A 23,693-nucleotide genomic window follows, 5' to 3' on the forward strand; every position below is an offset into this window, starting at 1 on the left:
ATATGTTAATGAACCAAGAGGAACTTCTATCAGAGTTTTACATAAAGTAATAACAAGAGTAGTTTCAAATGAATTGTTTCAATTCACAGGGGGATATATGCAGGTTGTAAAAAGATGCAAGGAAGTGAGGTAAAGATAGGGTAAGTTTGTTATTACAAGTCTAAGAGTTAAAGTAAATAATAGTCTAATCAATTCTGGGGAGAAAGCATTTCTGAAGAAACTGATTGAGATAATAGAGAGAGCAAAGGGAAGGAATGCATTTAAGGAAATACTGAATCCTATGTGGGGTAGCAGCTGCTTAGATCTCCCAGAAGACAGCAGGGTAGCTGGTCAGAACTTCCAGAAGACAGCATGATCAAGGCCTGACTGAAAGAACCAGTTGCTGCCAGGCTCAGAGGACACCCCAAGGAAAAGGCACTGTGTGGTAAAAATTACTGGACTGCTATAGATTCTAAAATCCATAAGGATAGTTGCTGAACAGAAAAGGGAAAGGTTAGCTCTGAGGGTAGTTAAGTTAAGATTTGTGGGATTGTTTCAAAGTACTGTTTACTATGTGAAGCCATTCGTGTGTTTAAGTGTAATTGTGCTTTATTTGTTTTTCTTCTTTTAATAAATGTTTACTATAAAATCATCACAAGTAGGCGGAGAGATCATTTCCTGATTTCAGAACCGCTCCTTATACTGTACAAATTGCAAAAACTGTTTTGGCAGTTGTTTCAGATTTCCCTCAGGGATTTGAGCAGCTCTGCATTTACCATCCATTGTGCCATAACACTTTCTACACACAGAAAAGACAGCATAGAATGGTCATTGATATGCACATTGTTTCTACTCAAAATGTAGTACCAATGTTTCATGGTGAAGCACTAACGTTGCTTTTAGCTTGATGAGTGTCAAAGTCATTGGCACAATGAATGTCTGCAATTACGACCACACAAACCCTGTGTCTAGAAATGTCAGTGCTCTTTTGGGTACAGCCTCCAAGCCTGTGATGTCCATTCTGACTTGAATGTCCTGGGTACGGTGGTTGTATCTATAGTTATGGTGGAATTCCATCACCAGTGTTTGCATTCTGTTGACTGCGAAAGCTGTTATCATCTGCATGGTATGAAAGAAAATGCTGCAGAGATGGGAATTCTGTAACTCTGTGTGTTTGTGCTAAACATGGTAACTAAAATTTTATTCTACTTGGGAAAACCTGTTTCATACCTGCGACCTGCTTGAGTACCTTTTATGTAGCATTGAGATAATTGACAGTTAATTTCATTACTTATCTTGGCACATCTCTTTAAAATTTAAGACACTGCCTCCAACACATCCCTCCATGATGGATGAGTGGCCTTTAGTCACCTTTCATAACTCCCAACTCACTGTTGATTCATAGGATTGCCTGTCTACTTCAGAGGGCACCTAATTCCTTCACGCTGCCCTCATCTCGTGATCTGCCACACTTCATCACTGAAGCAGACTTTCCACAATTTCCTTTTTGTTCCATGAATGCTCAAACCATGTCCTTTCCACAGCTGCATTCACCTACTATGCATTATTGATACTAATAACTTCTTAAAAAATATATTCATTCATGCATATGGGCATTGCTGACAAGACCAGCATTTGTTGCCCATCCCTAATCGCCCTTGAACCAAGTGGCTTGCCACACCATTTCAGAGGGCAGTTAAGAATTAACCACATTGCTGTGGGTCTGGAGTCGCATGTCAGCCAGACCAGGTGAGGACTGCAGATTTCCTTCCCTAAAGGACATCAGTGAACCAGATGGGTTTTTATGACAATTGACAATGGTTTCATGGTTACCATTGCAGAGACTAGCTTTTCAATTCTGGATTATAAATTGAATTTAAATTCCACCAGCTGCTGTGGTGGGATTTGAGCCCTTGTCCCCAGAACATTAGCCTGGGCCTCTGGATTACTTGTCCAGTGACATTACCACTAGGTCACTGTCTCCCCAAATTTGTCTGCTGGTTGGCTATTGGTTAGTCCATCACCATTACTGTAGGTGTATGTTGACTGGCAACTCATTTATATGTTGATGTGGGCTGAATCAAGTGCAGTTGAAATGTGGAGTGAGGGCGGAGGGAAATTAACTCATAATGCACTCTCGGTGCACTTAGCTAAATTCACCGTGTTTGAGAATGCCACTTGCAATGCTGCAATAATCACTAAGATCAGTATCTTAAAAGCTATGTTCCATTTTTTAAATGCGGTTTCCTTTGTAAATTCAGAAGAGTTTTTAGTGACCTTGTGCATCACTCAGTGGTGCCTTCTAGCGGGTAATGACTCCAGAAAATAAGAAACTTACAGGCACTAGTAATGTTCTCAAGTTTTAAAAAAGTTCTAGTGTTTTGCCTTGGCTCTTAACACAATTGCGTTTTTGTACTGGTATTTACACAGCCAGTAGTGTCTCCGTTTGCTTTGGCTCACACTGTGGTACAACTGAGGTTTGTATCCATACAAAATTAGCTCAACATGTACTAGAACTTGTTTAAAGTGCAAACAAAAGTCAAATTGTACATGCTGGCACAGGCCCAATTTTGGCAGTGCACGTGCCAATTGGGAGCCACCCGTCTCCTACAATTTATAGAATTTCACTTTTTTTTTTGAAAATTTAGCAATGTATACATAGTTTTTTGTTAGTGTGTACTTATGCAACTCAACATGCATATATTTGCATAATAATGATTAATTTCAATATGTTGATGCTGAAATGAGATTGGAAGTTTAAACAATTACAAGCTATAGCTATATTTTCAAAATCTTACATTTGTGTGCATTTTCTGCCACCATTCCATTTCTGATAAAATGTATGTGTAATCGTGTCTGTAATCGCATTCTCCTGCCAACGGAGGTGTTGCAGGTCCACTGATGCTGTAAGGGTATAATTACAGTGTAGAAAGTTTACACAAGCTTTTTCTCATTATAAATGTGTACATGGGGATAAAATGCGTTTAGATTTAAGATTTAGATAGCATCAAATCAAATAGTGCACAGAATTAAAGATAGAATTAGTGACTTTAAAAGGTGATTTGAATGGCATCTACACACCTAGATCCAATTATCCTCTGTCATCTAACCCCACTTAGCTTAAAGATTTTTAATGGTTTGTATAAAAACAAAATGCTGTGAATGCTGGAAATCTGAAATAAAAACAGAAGTTGCTGAAAAAACTCAGGCTTGGCAGCATCTGAGGAAAAAGAAACAGAGTTTCAATCCTAACGACTGAGAAGTCATAAACCAAGGGGGCACCCCAGTCTTGAGTTATCAACTAAATAAAATAGGCATTCAATATTGCCATTTAAATACATTGGCCCTCTTACCTTCGCATAAAGATGTCAATCATAGCCATTCATAGCATCAATTTCAGGAGCTTTTAGCCACTTTAGATCATATAATCTTGTGTAAATAAGCACACAGGCAGTGAAAATCTTCAAAGAAATGGCGGGTTATTACAAGGAAATGGCGATGTCAGCCAAATAAAGCTTTCTCTCCCCTCTGCAGCTGTATAAACATTACTTGCTGAGATTTGTGAATTAGATATTCTTGGAGCTCAGCCAAGCATTCATAATGAGGCCATCTGTTCAACCTGCTTTTTTGTTGATTCAGTTGCCAGATAGTCTCGATATGAATTCTTCTGCAAGCTGTTTGTAGCTAATGAACCATTACACTGGAATTACACTGCTGGGCATTCACATGTGAACTTTTAACATATTTTCCTAATATTCTTCTCTCCATTATTTTAATGAAAGTGTTAATCCATTTGTTTTAAACAGATTAACAACTGTGCTAAAATAGAAGAGAGGAAGTGCAGGTCAATTTATTAATTATAGGTATCCTGACATCAAGTTCTCACTCTAACTTGCACTAATATTTTGTGCAGCAGAGGGTATTACATGACTTAAAAGATTTGATCATTACTGTTCTGTGTACTAGTAATTACTTCAAAAGTTTATTTTTTGATTCAGTGAGTGTCCGTAAAAGTTGCCTTTTATATTTGATAAATTGAGCTAGACATCAGTATTTACAGTGCAACGAACTCATTCTGGTTAGGAATAGGTTCTGATCCAATTATAACCCAATCAACTTTAAGTCATGTTAGAAACTACAGATGTTGCTTCTGTAGTGGAGCTGGAAAACCTGGCCAAAGAGAATCCTCCTTTGTTTTTGTAAGGTGAAAATTCTTGATGCATAGAGTAATCCAACTTTATTAATGAAACAGAGTTGTCCTATGATGAGAGGCTGAGTAAATTAGACCCATATTCCTGGAGTTTAGAAGAATAAGAGGTGATCTCATTGAGGAATACAAGATTGATAGGGTAGACACTAAAAGGTTGTGTACCCTGCCTGGGGAATCTAGAACACAGACACAGCCTCAGAATAAAGGGTCAATCATTTAGGACTGAGGCCTTTCTTCACTGAGTTTTGTGAATCTTTGGAATTCTTTGCTCCAGGGAGTTGTGGATGCTACATCATTGAATATACTCAAGACTGAGATCAATAGATTTTTGGTAACTCAGAATCAAGGGATATGGGGAGCAGACAGGGTGTGGAGTTGTGGCTGAAGATCAGTCATGATTGTATTGAATGGAGGAGCAGGCTCAAGAGGCTGAATGGTCTAGTGCTGCTTCTATTTCTAATGTTCTTATAATCCAAACTAATAGCTGTAGCCCAATCCTACCTTCATGGGCTTATTACATGCTGACTCCCTAATGGGTTTGGCCCATTTTCTTCTTTCCTCGTCTTTTGTTCTTGAGTGTATAACAGCAACAATATTATTCCAAGTATGAGATCAAGTTGTGAAAGAAGCCGGTATGGAGTCAACTGGATGCTTTGGGCCTTTATGTTGTTCTTGGAAGCAATATACTGCAGCTTTAGGTATCGTTAGCTATGAGTTGTGATGTACGATTAGCAAACCACATTTTGCATAGGTATCTGTGCAGAAACCAAGATTGTAATAGTCAGCCACAAAGGGCCTCTACATTTTGTATGCTTGGATGTATGACCCTGGCAGCTGCTCCTTAATATTATGAGGGATGGGCAGGATGTGCTGGATGCATCACTAAAAACATTTCATACAATGGTTCAGAGGTTGCCAGACAGTTTGCTGGATCATATGGGCACTTTAATGCAACTGAAGTTATACTGTGACTGGTGGAAATTCAAAGCAGTGTGATGCTGCTTCCTAGATGGCTTCAGTGTGCTTGGAATCAAGTTGGGTATTTGAAATCTGTTGCTGCTTTCAACTCTGAGCACCTTAAGTCCACTGATGCAGAAGTGGTAGAACAACTGCAGTATGTACAACACGTGAGCTAGCTGCCTCGACTTGCATTTTGTCAGAGCTTCACGGTAGCACTGTTGAGGAATAGGTCCATCTAAGATACTGCAGCATAATCTGTGATTGACAAACTAAAATGACTTCTCAAGTTTGGCTTTCATAAGTGAACTAATCAATTTACTTTCTTTCCTTACCATCAATGCCTAATTCTGGTCAGGATGTGGGCTGAACTATCACAAACGATGTGCCTTCAAAATTCCAAACAACTGTAGTGGAGTGAGAAAAAGACGGCTGTCTAATGTCTCTCTGCCAGGGCTCTCTGTTCCAAGACCTGCACCATCGGACTCCGTCTCAGAGGAGGTGAGCATAATTTAAACATGCAAATAGTATGGGATGTACATTGTCAATTTCTTCAAATGTGTGAGAATAAAATGCCTGAGTCTTAGCTTATCCAGCAGTATTAATAGAATACATCAAAATTATTTGTACTTTGTATTAGATGTGTGCAACTCCCAAAGAGGTTGTTTTGCACTGTTCTGTGATCTATTGTTTCATGTGATAATTTTTACATTCATAGTAGTAGCTCATTTTCCTATCCCAGAGGTTTGTCCTGTATTTGACCTATATGATGGGAGATTTTCAAATGTTTTGTTCAGAGAGAAAGAATTTCCTGTGAAAAAATAAAGAAAACACAGAGTGGAGGAGGAAAACTTTAATCAACAAAGAAGGTTGGGGGAGGGACGGAAAGAAGGGTCAGATGTGAAAAATATAACTCAACATCTGTAGATGACAAAAACACTTTGTTGGGATCCTTAACTTGAGTTGCTCTTACCTGCTCTTCCTTTGCTCATGTGAAGGGAAACTCATTTGTGTGTGAAATCAGGGAAAAATAATTATTTGTTTTTATAACCTTTGGCAGCAATTTTATTTGCCTCAGGGATATGGCAACTTTTATGAGAATGTAGGTTGTGATCCCATGCTCTTCTAGCGCAGACTGCGTAATGTAAGAGTTAGTGCACAAGATGTCAAAAAGATGCACAACTATTGAATAAAAAAATATCATTTGGTTTCATAGGAAGGTTTTTTATAAATGTCATATAGGTGTGTACATAATATAAAACGTTTTGCAGTCTTGCATTGTGCATTTTATCTTTATCCTCCATCAATTTATCTCTTTCATCTACAAAATAGTTGTTTCCTGATCTGTCAAATTTAAAAAAAATGTAAACTTGTGTATAAAAACATGAAGTTTTTAAATGTTATCCCGTCAGGTTAAACTTTTACGCAAGCAGCCATCATTCTATTAATATAAAGAAATTGTTGAATTCCTAGTACTATTGTATGAAAGTTTTATGTAAATTACTTTTTAAAATAAGCTTTATCATGTATTCTCACATTGGCTAAAGTTGAGTTTTGATGCTATTTTGACATGTAATTGCTGATATCTATTAATGCTATCGTGCTCTGCTGAAGTTCTTTAACTTTGTCTGGTGAGAGATCATTTTCCAATGTGAAAGAGCCACACTGAATTTTAATTTTTTAAGAGAATACTGTCATGTGTCTTTTTATATGAAATAGTAAGTTTACATTTTTATTATTAAGATTGATTAATTTTCAAGAAGTTTAAATTTGCATGCTGCTATGCACAACATCTGCTCATTGTTTAAACAATGCAACCCACTGGTCCACCTCCCCGTGGGAGAATTACAGCATTGCTAGCAGGCGGTAGGTAGGCTTTTGTGCAAGAGATTCTGCTGCAAGTTGCAGCAGAACTCTGCAATCATTGATGGGTGGAGAGAACAATTTTCAGGCATGCCTTTGGTTAGCATAATTATCATATGTGAGTATGTGACTAAAGTCTAGACTGTACAATTAGAAAGTAGTGACAAAACAGACATTGAAAATGGTGGAGTTATTTTTGCTTAAAAAAGCATTATTCAGATTTATATAAGAGGTAGCCAAATATTTGAATTTTGATGGCAATGCACCTAAAATAATGGCTTTTTAGAGTATTAACACTTTGAACCAGTATGAATCATCTAATTAATTTTCAATCACCTTCAACAAAACTTAGCCTTCCCTCCACCTCCGCCATACAATAAGTTGAGAAAAAGAGTGTAATGCCCTCCCAGTTGAGAAGTGGTTATATTTGCTCCATAAGACAATAATAAAATAACCAAGAACTAAGATTTAATGTTACTCATAAATACCCCTGAATGTGAAGACAAGGTTGAGATCTATGTTTGGTGTGTAGCTTAGTTACAGCTGTTTAGTGATGCATCATTGATGAACTGGCTTTGTAATGGAGCTTGGGAGGAATTTCCCAGAATTTTTAAAAAGAATTTGGCCATTGATTCATTTCATCTCCCATAAGCCAATATTGAAGAGCGCAGTGCACGAGGTTATATGTTTAGTGGGTAGGATCAGCCTTTTGTCATCTTATGTTTGCTTTGTATGTTAACGTTATTTAATGAAGAGAAGACCAAATCAAAGTCATGAGAACAATATGTCCATTTTATTAGATCAGAAGGTATAAAGCTAATCTGCAGTGTCAAAGTTGATAGTCACATGGTCGATATTTCAGAGGCATCAATCATTATCACCCATGACACTGCTCTTCATGGACTAGTTCTCTGAGATGGCTTGCACCCTGATCATTAACATCTTGACCAGGATCTTTCAATTTGCATTTCAGAGAATGTTTCAGATCATACAGACAATGTAAAATGCAGCTGATTTTGAAAACAAGATGAACATTGTGCAGTGTTCTGTATCTTGCCTATTGTCACTGCTTTCATTGAATGTCAAAGTGAGTAATTTCAGGACATTGTTTCTGAAGTAAAACTCAATTGCAAGACTATTACTCCTCGATGTAGGAGACTGGTGTGGGGAGCAAAATAACCATGCCTGTTGTCAATGTTGATACTCGTGTTAAGAAAGTCAAACTTACTTTAATATTGAGAGCAGAGGTCAGGGACTTCTACTCCCGTTGGACCTTGGAGCTTTTGCGAATGCACAGACTGGGAGTGGGCTGCACGTCGCTGATGGGCATTTTTACAGTCTTTGGACCCAGAGCACCTGTGCAAGAAGAAAAATGGCACGGAAACCTGGGACAAGTGACTTGGAGCAAAGCGCCATGGAGAAGACGACGGCAGGGGACAGGGAGAGGTCCCAAAAGAAGAGCTGTTCCTCCAGTTTGCGTTGAGCTTCACTGGAACAATGCAGCAAGCCAAGGACAGACATGTGGGCAAGAGAGCAGGGTGGAGTGTTGAAATGCCAAGCGACAGGGAGGTTTGGGTCATTCTTGTGGACAGACCGCAGGTGTTCTGCAAAGCGGTTGCCCAGTTTGCGTTTGGTCTTTCCGATGTAGAGGAGACCGCATTGGGAGCAACGAATGCAGTAGACTAAGTTGGGGGAAATGCAAGTGAAATGCTGCTTCACTTGAAAGGAGTGTTTGGGCCCTTGGCCGGTGAGGAGAGAGGAAGTGAAGGGGCAGGTGTTGCATCTTTTGCGTATGCATGGGGAGGTGCTGTATGTAGGGGTTGAGGAGTAGGGGGTGATGGAGGAGTGGACCAGGGTGTCCTGGAGTGAACGATCCCTACGGAATGCCGCCAGTGGGGGTGAAGTGAAGATGTGTTTGGTGATGGCATCATGCTGGAGTTGGCGGAAATGGCGGAGGATGATCCTTTGAATGCGGAGGCTGGTGGGGTGATAAGTGAGGACAAGGGGGACCCTATCATGTTTCTGGGAGCGAGGAGAAGGCGTGAGGGCGGATGCGCGGGATATGGACCGGACACGGTTGAGGGCCCTGTCAACGACCGTGGGTGGAAAACCTCGGTTAAGGAAGAAGGAGGACATGTCAGAGGAACTGTTTTTGAAGGTAGCATCATCAGAACAGATGCGACAGAGGCGAAGGAACTGAGAGAATGGGATGGAGTCCTTACAGGAAGCGGGGTATGAGGAGCTGTAGTCGAGGTAGCTGTGGGAGTCGGTAGGCTTGTAATGAATATTGGTGGACAGTCTATCACCAGAAATTGAGACAGAGGTCAAGGAAGGGAAGGGAAGTGTCAGAGATGGACCATGTGAAAATGATGGAGGGGTGGAGATTGGAAGCAAAATTAATAAATTTTTCCAGGTCCCAACGAGAGCATGAAGCAGCACCGAAGTAATCATCAATGTACCGGAGAAAGAGTTGTGGGAGGGGGCCGGAGTAGCACTGGAACAAGGAATGTTCCACATACCCCATAAAGAGACAGGCATAGCTGGGGCCCATGCGGGTACCCATAGCCACACCTTTTATTTGGAGGAAGTGAGAGGAGTTAAAGGAGAAATTGTTCAGTGTGAGAACAAGTTCAGCCAGACGGAGGAGAGTAGTGGTGGATGTGGATTGTTCAGGCCCCTGTTCGAGGAAGAAGCTAAGGCCCCTCAGATCATCCTGGTGAGGGATGGAGGTGTAGAGGGATTGGACGTCCATGGTGAAGAGGAGGCGGTTGGGGCCAGGGAACTGGAAATTGTTGATGTGACATAAGGTGTCAGAGGAATCACGGATGTAGGTGGGAAGGGACTGGACAAGGGGAGAGAGAAGGGAGTCAAGATAATGAGAAATGAGTTCCGTGGGGCAGGAACAGGCTGACACGATCGGTCTGCTGGGACAGTCCTGTTTGTGGATTTTGGGTAGGAGGTAGAAGCGGGCCGTCCAAGGTCGGGCAACTATCAGGTTGGAAGCTGTGGGAGGAAGATCTCCTTTTGTTTTTATTAGATAAGTTGGGGTTATTTTCCTTGGAACAAAGAAGGCTGAGAGGTGACTTGATTGAGGTGTACACGATTATGAGGGGAATAGATAGAGTGGACAGGATAAAATTATTTCCCTTCATAGAGAATTCTAGAACCAGGGGACTTAGATTCAAGATAAGTGGCAGAAGGTGTAGGAGGGACATAAGGAAGAACTTTTTTATGCAGAGGGTAATGGGTGTCTGGAATTCGCTGCCCAAGTTGGTGGTAGAGGCAGAAACTTTAAACTCTTTTAAAAAGTACCTGGATCTGCACCTAAGTGCTGTAAGCTGCAGGGCTATGGGCTGGGTGCAGGAAGGTGGGATTAGAAAGGGCACCTGGGTGTCCTCGGGCTGGCATAGACAAGATGGGCCGAATGGCCTCCTTCTGTGCGGTAACTTTTCTATGGTTCTATAATTGCGTCACCATTCGTGGATGTGCCTTCAGTTGCCTAGGCCCTAAGCTTTGGAATTCCCTCTCTGCCTCTCCATCTGGCTTTCTGCCTTAAATGCGGTTCTTAAAACCTTCCTCTTGGACCAAGCTTTTGGTCATTGACCTAGTATCTCCTTTGTGGCTCAGTATCATACTTTGTTTTATAATACTCCTGTGAAGTGCCTTGGGATGTTTCATTATGTTAAAAGCACTATACAACAATAACATATATTTATAATCCTTACACCTGTGTACTATGACACCGCCGATGGTAAATGCTGAGCTGTTAAAATCCCAGAGGGAAGCATGAAACAACTGCCATAACCAATGTTTGCAATTTGTATGTTTCGAGATGCAGGCTTTGAATTCAGTATTAATAAGACCATTGAGCCTGAAGAGGTTTTTGTAAAACTAAGTTAAACATTTATTAATTAAAAGATCGTAAGCACATACATATATCTACAAATTACGACGATAATAACTTCTTAAAAAAAAATCCCTTAATTAATCTGACTCTCAGTTACACCTCTGTTAAGGCAACAGTAAAACACAGATTTAAACAGACCCCTGGCAAAGCATACACTGGACATTCAAATTCAAAATGAGTTTCTTTCAGCTCTGGGTTCTTGCAGACAGCAGCTTGAGGCTTACAAGCTGGAGGTTTTGGATTTTGGAATCCCTTTACCTTTTACCAACAACCTTCTCTCCCTTTATACATATTTTCCTCTTTGAATGCAAATTCTCATTGTATCACTAGGTTTTTTTAACTTTACCTCTTCTAACAATAAAACTCTTTCATAACACCAATATTGTTAGTAAGCTTTGGAAAAGGTAAATACATTGTTTGGCTTCCTCTGGCTAGGGGTAATATTTCACCCATTCTTTTGAATGGTCTATTTAAAAATGTAAATTGTCCCATTACACTTCACCATGTAATTTACCTAATTAACATTTCAAACCTACTTCTCTTCTATACATCTAGACCAGCCTCCAGACCAACTGGCTTTAATCCAATTAAGACACAGACACACATACACATAGACACAGACACCACCGGAACTCTTATTTTAAAATAATTTCCAGTAACATTATAGACATTCTTATATCTTCTTCACATGTGGGACCGAAATTCTAATTTCCAAAAGCTATGATGCAAAGAGACTCAAATAAAATGAGGCATGAAGTTCCTTTCCTGATTTATCTTGATTTATTTTATATAAAAATGTTTAATTTTGAAAACAAACAAAACCTATTTGAGGGAAGCAGATAGGAAAAGGAAGTTAGCTGTGAGAGGACAGGGCATAAGCCGGTTGCGGGGAGAAAGGACCCCTAGCTTTTCATCACCCCTTCTAGGGGGGAGGAAGTGATTGGAGTGTTTGGAGGGTTAAGATTGAGGCACATGACAGCAAAGCAAGAAGAGTGAAGTTGATAGTTTGCAGTGAAAGAGGTTGGGATAGTGATGAGCATGCAAACTTAGAAGCAAGAGAAATGGGAAAGTCAAGGGGGTAGGGAACAACATGACAGGATGAGGACATGGGAGATGCAAGTAATTGACAGAAGGAAACTGCTTAGAGCCAAATTTTCTCTGCAACCCCCACCCTAAATTCAGCCTGCAGACATTACTAACTCCTTTCCCAGCCACACTGCATCAGACCAACAATTACCTCCCACCCAAACAGAAATAAGGAAGCAAAAAAAAGTGTAGAAAGGTAGAAGGTGAGAAGCAACAACATGAAAACCATAGAAATAAGTAAGAGAGAGCGCATGTTCTCCAATTTGCCATGTGTAGCACCACAGGATATTGACAAACATATTGTGTTCAGGATCTTCTGCTGCAATGCTGATTTCTCCAGTACTAACTTCACCCTCACCAAACCTCAAAAGGATTCATTCTTTTTTCCTTTTCCTTAGTGCAGGATAATTACCACTCATTTTCCTGCTCTACCTCCTCCCTTATAAAATCTAAGGAGTGCACGTTCATTTTTCATGCTGTCCAATAAATATAACTGTCATATAAACAATTGAAGAACAACAATATAAAGTCTGGATAAGAAAATGCTATTTAGCCTATTAAATATGTCCCTTCCACAGAGTATATATAATCTGTGCCAGTAGGGACTCTGTCCTGCTTAATTACTAAACAGAGGGAAAATTCGCTATAATGATTCTTGATCAGACTGGATGTTCGTTTTACATCGCAACCAATTTTGCTTTCCATTGAAGTCTATAGAAAATAAAAGCAGAGTATGTAAAGGGGGGCCAATCTGATCCAATCAGTTTCCTGCCTGATGCATTGGGTAACAATACCCCACTGCAGTATTTCTTTTTACATACACCACCATTACTTAAACCTGGGCAGTTTACTTGTCACAGATGGTATTCCCAGCTGCTTAGCAGCTAATGTGTGCCATGGAGTATTTTAATGCACTCTATACTTATCCCTGTATAGCCTTCAATCTTGTTCCTAACCAGATATTTATCCTGTTCTTTTTTTAGAGGAGTTAATTGACACAGTATTAATTACGTTACTGAGTGTTCCACATACTACCCTATAGGAAAATAATTTCTACTAATCTCCAGCCTCGCTTGAGGTTGTTAATTTTGGTGCTCTAGTTGTACACTTATAGATGCAAATGTACTACTCAACTTGCACAATGTTATCTATGACTCTCAGTATTTCAAAGACATAAATCAGTTTTTGGATCTTCCTTTTTAATTGAAATCCAGTTTGGATTTGTTAGGGCTTTCAAAAATGTAGACTATGACCTAGAACCATCTTCATGACTCTTCTATGAATTATTTCTAATATGTGTGTCATTTTGGAGATGGTTTCATAAATACTTCAAAAATAACCTCACTGCAAAGTTCCAGAAGAAACCTGACCAATGATCCATATAAGATTAGTGTAGCTTGCTTCAACCTGTAATGCTGCAATGTTGAGAGATGTTGCAGTTCCTGGTTAACCTTGCTGGAAACAATCGTAACATTTAAGAGCCTCCTTTGCCTTCTGATGACATAAAATTCCTTCCCACGTTCTAGCTCTTTAATTTTAGACGGCTTTCTATTAGATACTTATGGTGTTCACCAACTGTTTCTCTTCAAATGAATAGTTGCATATATCCCAAAGCACCACATTGCTTTCAACTGGTCCCAAATTCTCATCTCTGAATTTTATCCAGCAGTCTGTTTAAAGCTGCAATTTGAGATAATGAGGCTTTCAATCTTCATTGCAGCTTAGGTTTTCCAGGCAGTTGACTTTATGGATAAAGTCACAATACAAAGCAGTTTTGGGTGTACATATACAAAAGTGATAATAGGGTGGTAATTTTCAAGCTAAGGACCGAGACAGCTGAAGACATGGCTGCAAATGGTGGAGAAAAGAAACTTGGGGATGCACAAGGTGCCAGAATTGGAGGAGTACAGAGATCTTGGGGAGATGTAGGGCTGGAGGAGGTTACAGAGCAAGGAATGGGTTTGAAAACAATACAGGTCGAGTATCCTTTATCTGTAAATCTAAAAACCAAAGAGGTCCAAAAACTGCACTTTGTTTTGAACCTCGTTGGCCTTTAGTGCAGGAAGCCTAGTTGTTTGTCTGCACTGTTTACCTTGTGATTTTTGTCGTGAACATGGTCAAAAAAAAACTTATTACAGGTACTCTATTTATTATTCAGTGATGCATCTTATTTTTCTAGCCATTTTATTTACTTTAGACTATAGCTAGCCTAGGCTTAAGCCATTGTAATGTAAGTTTATATGCGATATCTGCAAACAAAAGCTATGTGAAATCCAAAATGCAATCTGAGGGTTTCAGATAAAGGATACTTGACCTGTATTTAAATTTTAAAACCATGTGCCTCCAAAAGGTGCTCACCCCAGTTTGTGCCTGAGACAGTGAGATATGAACTGCATTTAAGGTGGCACCATTAAGCATTATTGACTGACTGCACCACATTTGAGCTGAGGGTACATATTCTTGAGAATGGAAATTGGATTCTGTACTAGTGAGGGACAGTCCCAAGTATTATTCTCATCCAAGCTTCCTTCCTGCAAGATTTTTCAGTAGCTTTCTGAATGTAAATGGGGCATTGATTTGGTGTATATACTGGAACTGGTTAAAATCATGTCTTGAGATTTCTGGCTTTCAACTTTTTTCTTTTATTTTGTGGCATTTTTCCTCTGTGTTTCTTAAGACAAGCATTTCATCTCTTTAAGAATATTGATTTGTTAATCTCTATTTTGGATATCATGCATTTTTTCAATAAAACCATCTGACGGTAAGGATACTGGAGGGATGAGCTCAGTTGAATGACCTTTTCTCATTGTGTTCCGCTGTATTGTACCCTGCATTACCACATTCATACCTTTCTGCATCGGCACGTTCATGGGGAAAGGTTGAAAGGTTTAATTGTGCTTGCTATTTAACCACCCAGCATTTGAGCACAACAATCAAGGCTGACACTAAATAATTTTACAAAAGCAAAATACTGTGGACGTTGGAAATCTGAAATAAAAACAGGAAACGGTGGAAATGCTCAGCAGGTCTGGCAGCATCTGTGTAGAGAGAACTAGAGTTAACGTTTCTGGTCAAGGATCTTTCTTCAGAACTAGAGGAGGGTGGTACTGGATGGGGGCTGGTTGGGCCTCCATTCAAGGAAGGAGTGGAGAGCCCTCTTACACCTCCATCACCCATCAGGACACCCCCAATCACTACCACTCTCCTCCGCCTGGCTTAATTTGTTCTCTCATTAAACAATTTCTCCTTTAACTCATCCCACTAATTTTAGTTGTTTCCCAAAAAATCCAAAGGTGCAGTTTCTCAAAGAAGTGTATGAACAATGTCTGCCAACCATGGCTTAGTGGGTGGCACACTCACCTCTGAATGACAAGGTTCCATGTTCAAGTCCTATTCCAGCGCTTGGGCACAAAAATCAAGGTTGACACTCCAGTGCAGTATTGAATTGAGGGAGCATTGTGCTATTGGAGGTGCTGCCTTAGGGATGAGACATTAAACCGAGGCCCCATATGCCTCCTTGAGTGAATATAAAAGATTCCATGGCGCTATTTTGAAGACCAGGGGTAGTTGATCCCTGGTCTCCTGGCCAATATTTATCCCCCGATTAACATCACTAAAACAGCTTATCTCGTCACCCTACATTGCTATTTGTAGGAGTTTGCTGTGTGCAAACCATGTTTTCTACATTACAACAGTAACATCACTTTAAAAATATGTCATTGGCTGTAAGGCACTGAGATGTCCAGTGGTCATGAAAAGTACTATATAAATGCAAGTCTTTTACTTTTTGAAATTGTCAGGAAAAATATCTTTAAACACACATTGCAGTGTATTTTTAGTTTGACTAGGTTTATCGTCTCAATTAATTACATATGGCAGAGCTTCGATGAGAGATTCTTATTTTGTATGGATAAAACCAATTTCTGGCAAATGTGTTTATTATTTTAGAATTTGTGATTTTGAGGGTGAAGGAATAGCCTAAGCATTTTGGTGTTCTGTTTACAAATGCTGTGACATGGGGTTGCAAGTGTGATTTCCTAAGTTGTCAGTACAGGGCCTCGCTCATACCTTTTTGTCGGGGTGGGGGCAGAGTCGGGGAGGTGGTGGTGGTGAGGTTTGGGAGGAAGGAGAGAAAAGGGGAAACGTTATGTAAATTTGCTACAGACTTCTGTTTGTTTTAACTGTTTTCTTCCATGGTAATCTGGAATTGTTCCTCTCCACAGGGGCTCTATCCTGGGATCCAACCAAAAAGTGATGAAATTCGTTTAATCAAGGTAAGTGTGTTGGAATGGCTTGCAAGCCTAGAAATTTATTTTCTGTTGGAGTTCAGTTATCAGTTTTAAGGTAGAAGACTTTTTTTCTCACTGTAGCCCTTGTATTCTCTGTAAAGAAATAAATTCATGTTCACTGTCCTAGTTATATTTATTATAACTTGCCTATGGCTCTCTAATCTAAACACTAACATAGTTTACTATCCCAACACGCAGCTTGTATAGTTCTTGGGGAGAGCATTGTAATATTCTATGTTTACAAGGTGTCCTTGTATACAAACTATCTGAAATTTTGGGGGGAAATATTTTAGCATATGCATTAGTGCGCCACATGGAAGCAGTGCTGTTGTTTGTATTGGTAAGAAGGGAAGCAAGTAGCTCAGATTTGCACACCATCAGGAATGGGAAAGTTGAGTGGAATTGTGGATGTGAAACCTACATTTAACCACTTTGTGCAAGTACAAAAATTCAGAATTAATGAGCAGGAAAAAACCAGCTGGTCCATCAAGCCTGCCCCATGCTCGTGATGGTCAGAGCATCATGGGTAGGCACTCGCTTTCTTTCTCCAACCCCCCTGCCCCCAACTTCACCACCCATTTCCTAATTACAGTCAGGTTGTCTCCCGAGAGAGAAGCAAGAAATGGAGAAAAACCCAAGACCAAAAAGCGAAAAATACTCTAGATTCCTGTCTGACACGCTCAGACGATCAAAACTAGTTCAGCTGATTACAAGGACCATGTGTTATCTATAAAGACACTTGCTTCATTTATAATGTGATTTCTGCCTCACTCAAGAACCAGTCCAACTCTCTCTTAAAGGTATATAGAGAGTCAGCTAATGTATTCCAGAAGCTCACCACTCTCTGGAGTAGTGCTGCTTAAGATCCAATCTGTTCCTACCATTACAGTGTTTAAAACCGCCTCCTTGATTCTCCCCACTTGGCTAAACTAGAAAACTCGACCAATAAGCACAGTATCCAGTTCTTTAATTTTATAGCCCTCTTATCAGGTCACCTCTATGTCTATGCTGCTCTTAAATAAATAGATCAAGCTTTTTGAACCCATCTTGAGGTTATTTTAAGTTGGGAATCATTCTTGTAATTCTCCTCTGGCTGCTTTTATCCTTCACCATGTAACAAAACTGGGTTAACATACTCCTGGTGCGGTCTGATCAGCAGCTTGCATAATCACAAGAAGAAAAAAAATCTGGATTCTGGCAACATATTGAACACAGCATAGGTAGACAACAGAAATTCAAAGCTGGTGACTAGCATCATTTATTTTTTTTTAAAAATGGCTATATTATATAAATGTGCGATGCAAATGTAATGGGCTAAAATGTACATTCAAGATTGAAATGGATAGGTGGATAAAGAAAAAAGGGGTTCAATGGACACGGTAATTAATGTGATTAGAAGGATTTGCACATATGATGGGCAAACATTGTCATGGGCTGGTTGGGCTGAATAGCTTGTTTTCACGTTGTAACTTGCATGTATCGTTAGATATGCCTGGAATGGAGAATCAACTAGCTTACTGAATTCTCAGTCGCCTGTTCCAATGTTGCAAGGGACCTTTTAGAAACCAATAATGTCCTGGAACATTGGCTTAATTTGTTGGTTATGTCCCAGCTTTGGTAATATGCCATGTTCTGTATCTCTTGTGTTATTACAAAACTAACTTTTGTTGAATTATTATAAAGAAAATGAAGAATATTGCTTTGTGCCGAGACTTTTGGGGAAAGTCAGGTTTTCTGTGGGCCAGGATTTTTTCAGGATGGGACTTTGAATATTTTCTCAATTTTTATTCCCTTGGGCCGCCCTATGCCATTTGAAATTCAGAGAACAGGCCTATAACCTATTTCCAAGTCTCTGGCTGTATTACTCTGAAAGCTTTGACTAGGATTTGTATAAGTGACCTGAGGTGCATTTTCCTCTCATTTTCTTTTCTCTTGGGAATTGCTGGGCTAACCAACTCAGTGCCACTTTGGAAACCACAATAGTCAACTTTCATTCAAATATAATGGTGTTTTAATGTACCCTGATGAATAACTAATTTGTTTAGCTTTTGGAGTTTAAAATGCAGTGTGTGCCATGAAAGCAGTTTCACTTAAATATCATCGTCTTAAATCATTTCATGTGCTTGGCTTTGCAGCGTTGCCACCAGGAAACCAGCAAAAGAATCCCCTCATGGAGTGGACGTCCAATCTGGATGGAAAAGATGGTGTTGGGGAGGGTGAAAGTACCACACACCTTTGTCATACATTCCTATACACGCCCCACTATCTGTCAATATTGCAAGCGATTATTAAAAGGACTGTTTCGGCAAGGAATGCAATGTAGAGGTAAGGGCTGTACATGTAATATTGTCAGTAGCTAAAGTAATATATTGCCATTTTAGGGGTCTTAACTGCTGAAGTAATTCAGTAACAATATTTTATTACTTGCCCACAAATTATACTGTCCAATATTGGCATGTGAATTCTGAACTTAGGTTAAATAACAGCTGAAGTAGCTTCATATAAAAGCATTAAGTACTTGATGCTAATACTGCAGTGTAATGTCCAGGTGCTTAAAGCTCTTATTTACAAAGCAACATCTTTTATTGTTTTCTGTTTATTCAAGTACATAAGCCTTCTATATTGCTATTTCTCAGTTGATTGACATCTTCAATCGTATTGCTTCTCCAGCTCATATATAATGTTTGGATATTTGGAAGAGCTGCCAAAAATAAATTTTTGAATTAATTTCTTAAGTTTTTATTAGGGCCCCATAATTTTACTGTATCCCATCTATACCCATGTGTTCTGAATTTAATTTTGTATCTACTGATCCAAAATATTTTTCATATTTCATTTTTCTAATGCATTTGCACAGGATCTAGCAAACTGCAATACATCAAAATAAAATTAATAATTTTTAATTAAATTTATATCCTTTGTGAATTAACTTGTTCACCTGCTGATTTTGCAGACTGCAAGTTTAATTGTCACAAGCGATGTGCATCCAAGGTGCCCAGGGACTGTCTTGGTGAAGTCGTATTTAATGGAGGTAAGGAAATGCGTGCAAACTAGGCTTGAATCATATCATCCTGGCATCCAGTGTAGAAGAAATTTATTTATTTGATCAAACACTATAGCTTTTCTTAAGATTTGTGTTGAATTAATTGTTATTGTGTAGTCCTAAATATCTCAAATTTGATTCTTCCAAAAGCAAAGCTATTTGCAGTCTAGCCCGTATCGGTAAGCTTTGTGCTGATTTGGGATTACAGGGTTTTAAAGGCAATGCTTGGGGTTGATAAGGCTGCAAGAAAAGTTCATGGAATCCCAGGTTTTAACCACAAGGTATGGAATATAAATGTCAAGAGGTAATCATGAGTCAAGGTAAGGTCTTAATAAAACCTCTGAGTATCGTGTGTAATAGTGTGCTTTGTATTGTAGAAAGGATATTGAGGATTCACCAGAATTCTGTCTAGTATGAGGAAATACAAAGACTAAAAAGTTTGGATTTTTGTTTGGTTACGATAGGGTGATAGGAAAGAAATGGTTAAAACCATGACAGAATATATTGAAGCAATTCAGTAATTCAAGGGCCTAGAATGAAGGATCTATAGATACATAATTAAACCTAGATTTACAACAGAGAGTAGGAATAATCTCTTTACAGAGAATTATGAGGTTGTTGAATTCATCAACAAGGTTAGTGATTAGGACAGAATCTTATATCAACATTAAAGATTTGATTGAATAGCTGGATGAAGAAGTAGAGATAAACAGGGCAAGGGGACAAGGTGGGTAAATATGATTGGGACAATTTGTTTACATGGAAAATAAATGCTAATACAGACTGGTTGGGCTGAATGACTTGTTTTTGTGTTGTCATTTTTATGCATTTCTACCAACCATTCTGGCACAAGAGCAATATTCCAACTGGCTGTAAATACTTATTTTATATAAAATCAATATACAATTTAATATTTTCTTGAGATGCCCTGTACAAGTATATTCTCAAAGATTTTACTTCATTTTGCAACCTTCTGTCTACAAGTAGAAAGGAGCAAGATTGTTTATTAAATATATGCCACCTTGTTTGGAAATTGGAAACCTATCAGAAGACTGGGTGGTGGGTAGTTGCATAGGGAGATGTTGGGCTATGGAGACTGGGTACATACGAACATACAAATTAAGAGCAGGAGTAGGCCATTCGGTCCAACAAGCCTGCTCCACCATTTGATAAAATCATGGCTAATCTGATTATATCCTCAAATCCACTTTCCTGTCTGCCCCTTATACCCTTTGACTCCCTTGCCAATCAACAATCTTTCTAACTCAGCCTTAAAACTATTCAATAATCTTGCCTCCACTCCTCTCTGGGAAAGAGAATTCAACAGACCAACAAACCTTAGAAAAAAAATTCTCCTCATGTCTGCCTTAAAGGGGAGACCTGTTACAATAAGAGGTTGTGGTGGAAGAATTAATCCAGGCTGGTCTCTTGGTTAAAGCTGGTTTATTTCCAAGATAACTTCCTAGTTGCTTCCACACAAAGTGTTTTTCTTTAGATGGGATAATTAATGCCCATCACCTGTTTAACTAGTAATTGGTTTTAACAAGATGATTGCCATATTAACAGACCCCTTATTTTTAAATTGTGTCCTCTATTTCTAAGGGAGGTCTTATGGTGCAGTGGTAGCTCCCCTACCTCTGAGCTAGAAGCTCTGGGTTCAGCACTTGATGGCCAAACAGGTTGATTATCAGCTTGTAAATCCTTTCAATACCTGTGATGGCAGACGGTAAGAGCAGGAGAGCTTTCTAGTCATTCATACTGCAGAAGGCAACGGCAAGCCACTGCATTACTTTGCCAGGCATAATCATGATCGTTCATTGGAATTCCATGGTTGCCAATGCCCTCTTAGGGCATGATACCTGAAAGTGGAAGAGGTCCCCTAATTCTCATCTCTCCCACAAGGGGAAACAGCTGCACGGCATCTACCTTTCAATTACCCATAGGATCTTATTTGTTTCAATAACATCACCCCTCATTCTTCTGAACGCCAATCGATACGGGCCCAACCTGTCCAACCTTTCCTCATAAGATAAGCTCTTCATCCCAGGAATTAATCGAGTGAACCTTCTCTGAACTGTGTCTAATGCTATTATATCCTTTTTCAAGTAAGGAGACCAAAACTGTACACAGTACTCCAGATGTGATCTCACCAATGCCATATACAGTTGGATCAAAACTTCCCAACTTTTTTATATTCCATTCTCATTGCATTAAACATGAACATTCCATTTATCTAACTAATCACTTTGTGTACCTGTGTACTAACTTTTTGTGATTCATGTACCAGGACACCCAGATCTCCATACTGCAGAGCTTTTCAATCTTTTGTCGTTTAAATAATAGACTGCTTTTTTATTGTTCCTGCCGAAGTGGATGAGTTCACATTTTCCACATTATACTCCATCTGCCAATTTTTAGCCCGCTTACTTAACCTATCTAAATCCCTTTGTAGGTTATTTATGTCCTCCTCAAAATTTACTTCTACTTTTCTTTGTGCCATTAGCAAAATTAGCAACCATGCATTCGGTCCTTTCGTCCAAGTCATTGATATAAATTGTAAATAGTTGACGCCCCAGCACTGATTCCTGTGGCACTCTACTCATTACAGTTTGCCAACCCAGACATAACCCATTTATCTCTACTCTCTGCTTCCTGTTAGCCAACCAATCCTCTATCTATGAAATGTACGTTTCTCCCCACAACATGAAGTTTTATTTCCTGTAGTAACCTTTGATGTGGCACCTTATCAAATGCCTCTTGGAAATCCAAGCACCACATCTATATGTTCCCCTTTACCCATATTACTTATTACTTCCTCAAAGAACTTGAATGAATTAGTCAAAAACGATTTCCTTTTCACGAAACCATGTTGACTCTGTCGAGTTGCATTGAGATTTTCTAAATGCCCTGCCATAACCACCTTAATAATAGATTCCAGCATTTTCCCTATGAAAATGCTAAGCCAACTGGCCTGTAGTTTCCTGCTTTCTGTCTCCCCCTTTCTTGAATAGAGAAGTTACATTCGCTATTTTCCAATCTGATGGGACCTTTCCGAGTATGTTGAAAAATTAAAACCAGTGCATTTACCATCTTCGCAGCCACTTCTTTTAAGACGCTAGAATGAGGTCCATCAAGACCAAGGGACTTGTCTGTCTTTAGTTCTAATAATTTTCTCAGTACCCTTTCCCTGGCGATTGTAATTGTTTAAAGTTCATCCCCCCCCTTTTACCTTGTAATTCACAATTATTTCTGGGTTGTGGTTTGTATCCTCTACAGTGAAGACTGGTGCAAAATATCTGTTCATTTCATCCACCATTTCTTTATATTCCATTTTTTTTTAAAGTCACTATTTTTCTGAAACTATCTTCAACTACCGAAGCCATACAGGGTCCGCCCCTGTCGCTTTAGTACCTACACCACATCCATGGCCGTCACCGTCTTGCACTTAGCGTGCTCAGTGTAGGTGAACAAATCCCTGATAACATTTTGAAGGAAAACTTTCAGGACTCGGTGAACCTCTTCGTATGCGAGACCGGAGATGTGTTTGACGCCCCCATTGTGAGCCAGGTGCCGAACGGCTGGCTTCGTAATACCCTGAATATTATCGTGAAGGAATTGTGTGGTGCTGCTTGGCTCAGCCTTTGCCCAGTCCCTTACCACCTTTCCCTCTACCCGACATGACCTTCATTCCCCAGGCTCGCTCTCTAGAGGACCAAGGCTTACTTTACTTTTTTCCTTTTTAATTGCCTGTAGGAGCTTACTATCCATTTTTATATTTCTAGCTAACTTTCTCTCGTACTCTAATTTCTCCCTCCTTATTATTCTTTTAGTTATTCTTAACCTCTCCAATCTTCTGACTTGCCACTAATCTTTGCAGAATTTTATGCCTTTTTTCCAATTTGATACTTTAACTTCCTTAGTTGGCGACGGATGGTGCATTCATCTAGAGTTTTTCTTTCTCACTGGAATGTATCTTTGCTGAGCATTACGAATATCTCCTAAAAGGTTTGCCACTGCATTTCTATTGACTTACCCCTTAACCTATTTTCCTGGTTCACTTTAGCCAGTTTCATCTTCATACCCTTATAATTGCCCTTATTTAAAACATTAGTCTTAGGCCCACTCCTCCTCAAACTGAACGCAAAATTCATTAATGTTAAGATCACTGCTACCTGGAGGCTCCTTTACTATGAGGTCATTAATTAATACTGCCTCATTGCGCATGGCCAGGTCTAGAATACCCTGCCCTCAGGTTGGCTCTAAGAATGTGCTGCTCTAAGAAATTGTCCTGAAGTACCCCATGAATTCACCTTCCAGCCTACATTTGCTGATCTGATTTGTCCAATCTATATGGAATGA

The 23,693-nt window shown here is 39.4% G+C and overlaps 1 protein-coding gene across 1 annotated transcript in view; it reads left to right on the forward strand.

The window, feature by feature from the left end:
- Positions 1 to 23,693, forward strand: part of prkd3 (protein kinase D3) — a 396,357-nt gene that overhangs the window by 250,904 nt on the left and 121,760 nt on the right. Inside the window, exons 5-8 of the mRNA XM_078557299.1 lie at positions 5,505 to 5,647; positions 16,226 to 16,276; positions 18,427 to 18,616; positions 19,245 to 19,322. Of these exons, the coding sequence (XP_078413425.1) occupies positions 5,505 to 5,647; positions 16,226 to 16,276; positions 18,427 to 18,616; positions 19,245 to 19,322 (462 nt within the window). The remainder of the gene's footprint in view (positions 1 to 5,504; positions 5,648 to 16,225; positions 16,277 to 18,426; positions 18,617 to 19,244; positions 19,323 to 23,693) is intronic.

The sequence above is a fragment of the Cetorhinus maximus genome, chromosome 14, assembly GCF_964194155.1.
Source record: "Cetorhinus maximus chromosome 14, sCetMax3.hap1.1, whole genome shotgun sequence".
NCBI lineage: Eukaryota > Metazoa > Chordata > Chondrichthyes > Lamniformes > Cetorhinidae > Cetorhinus > Cetorhinus maximus.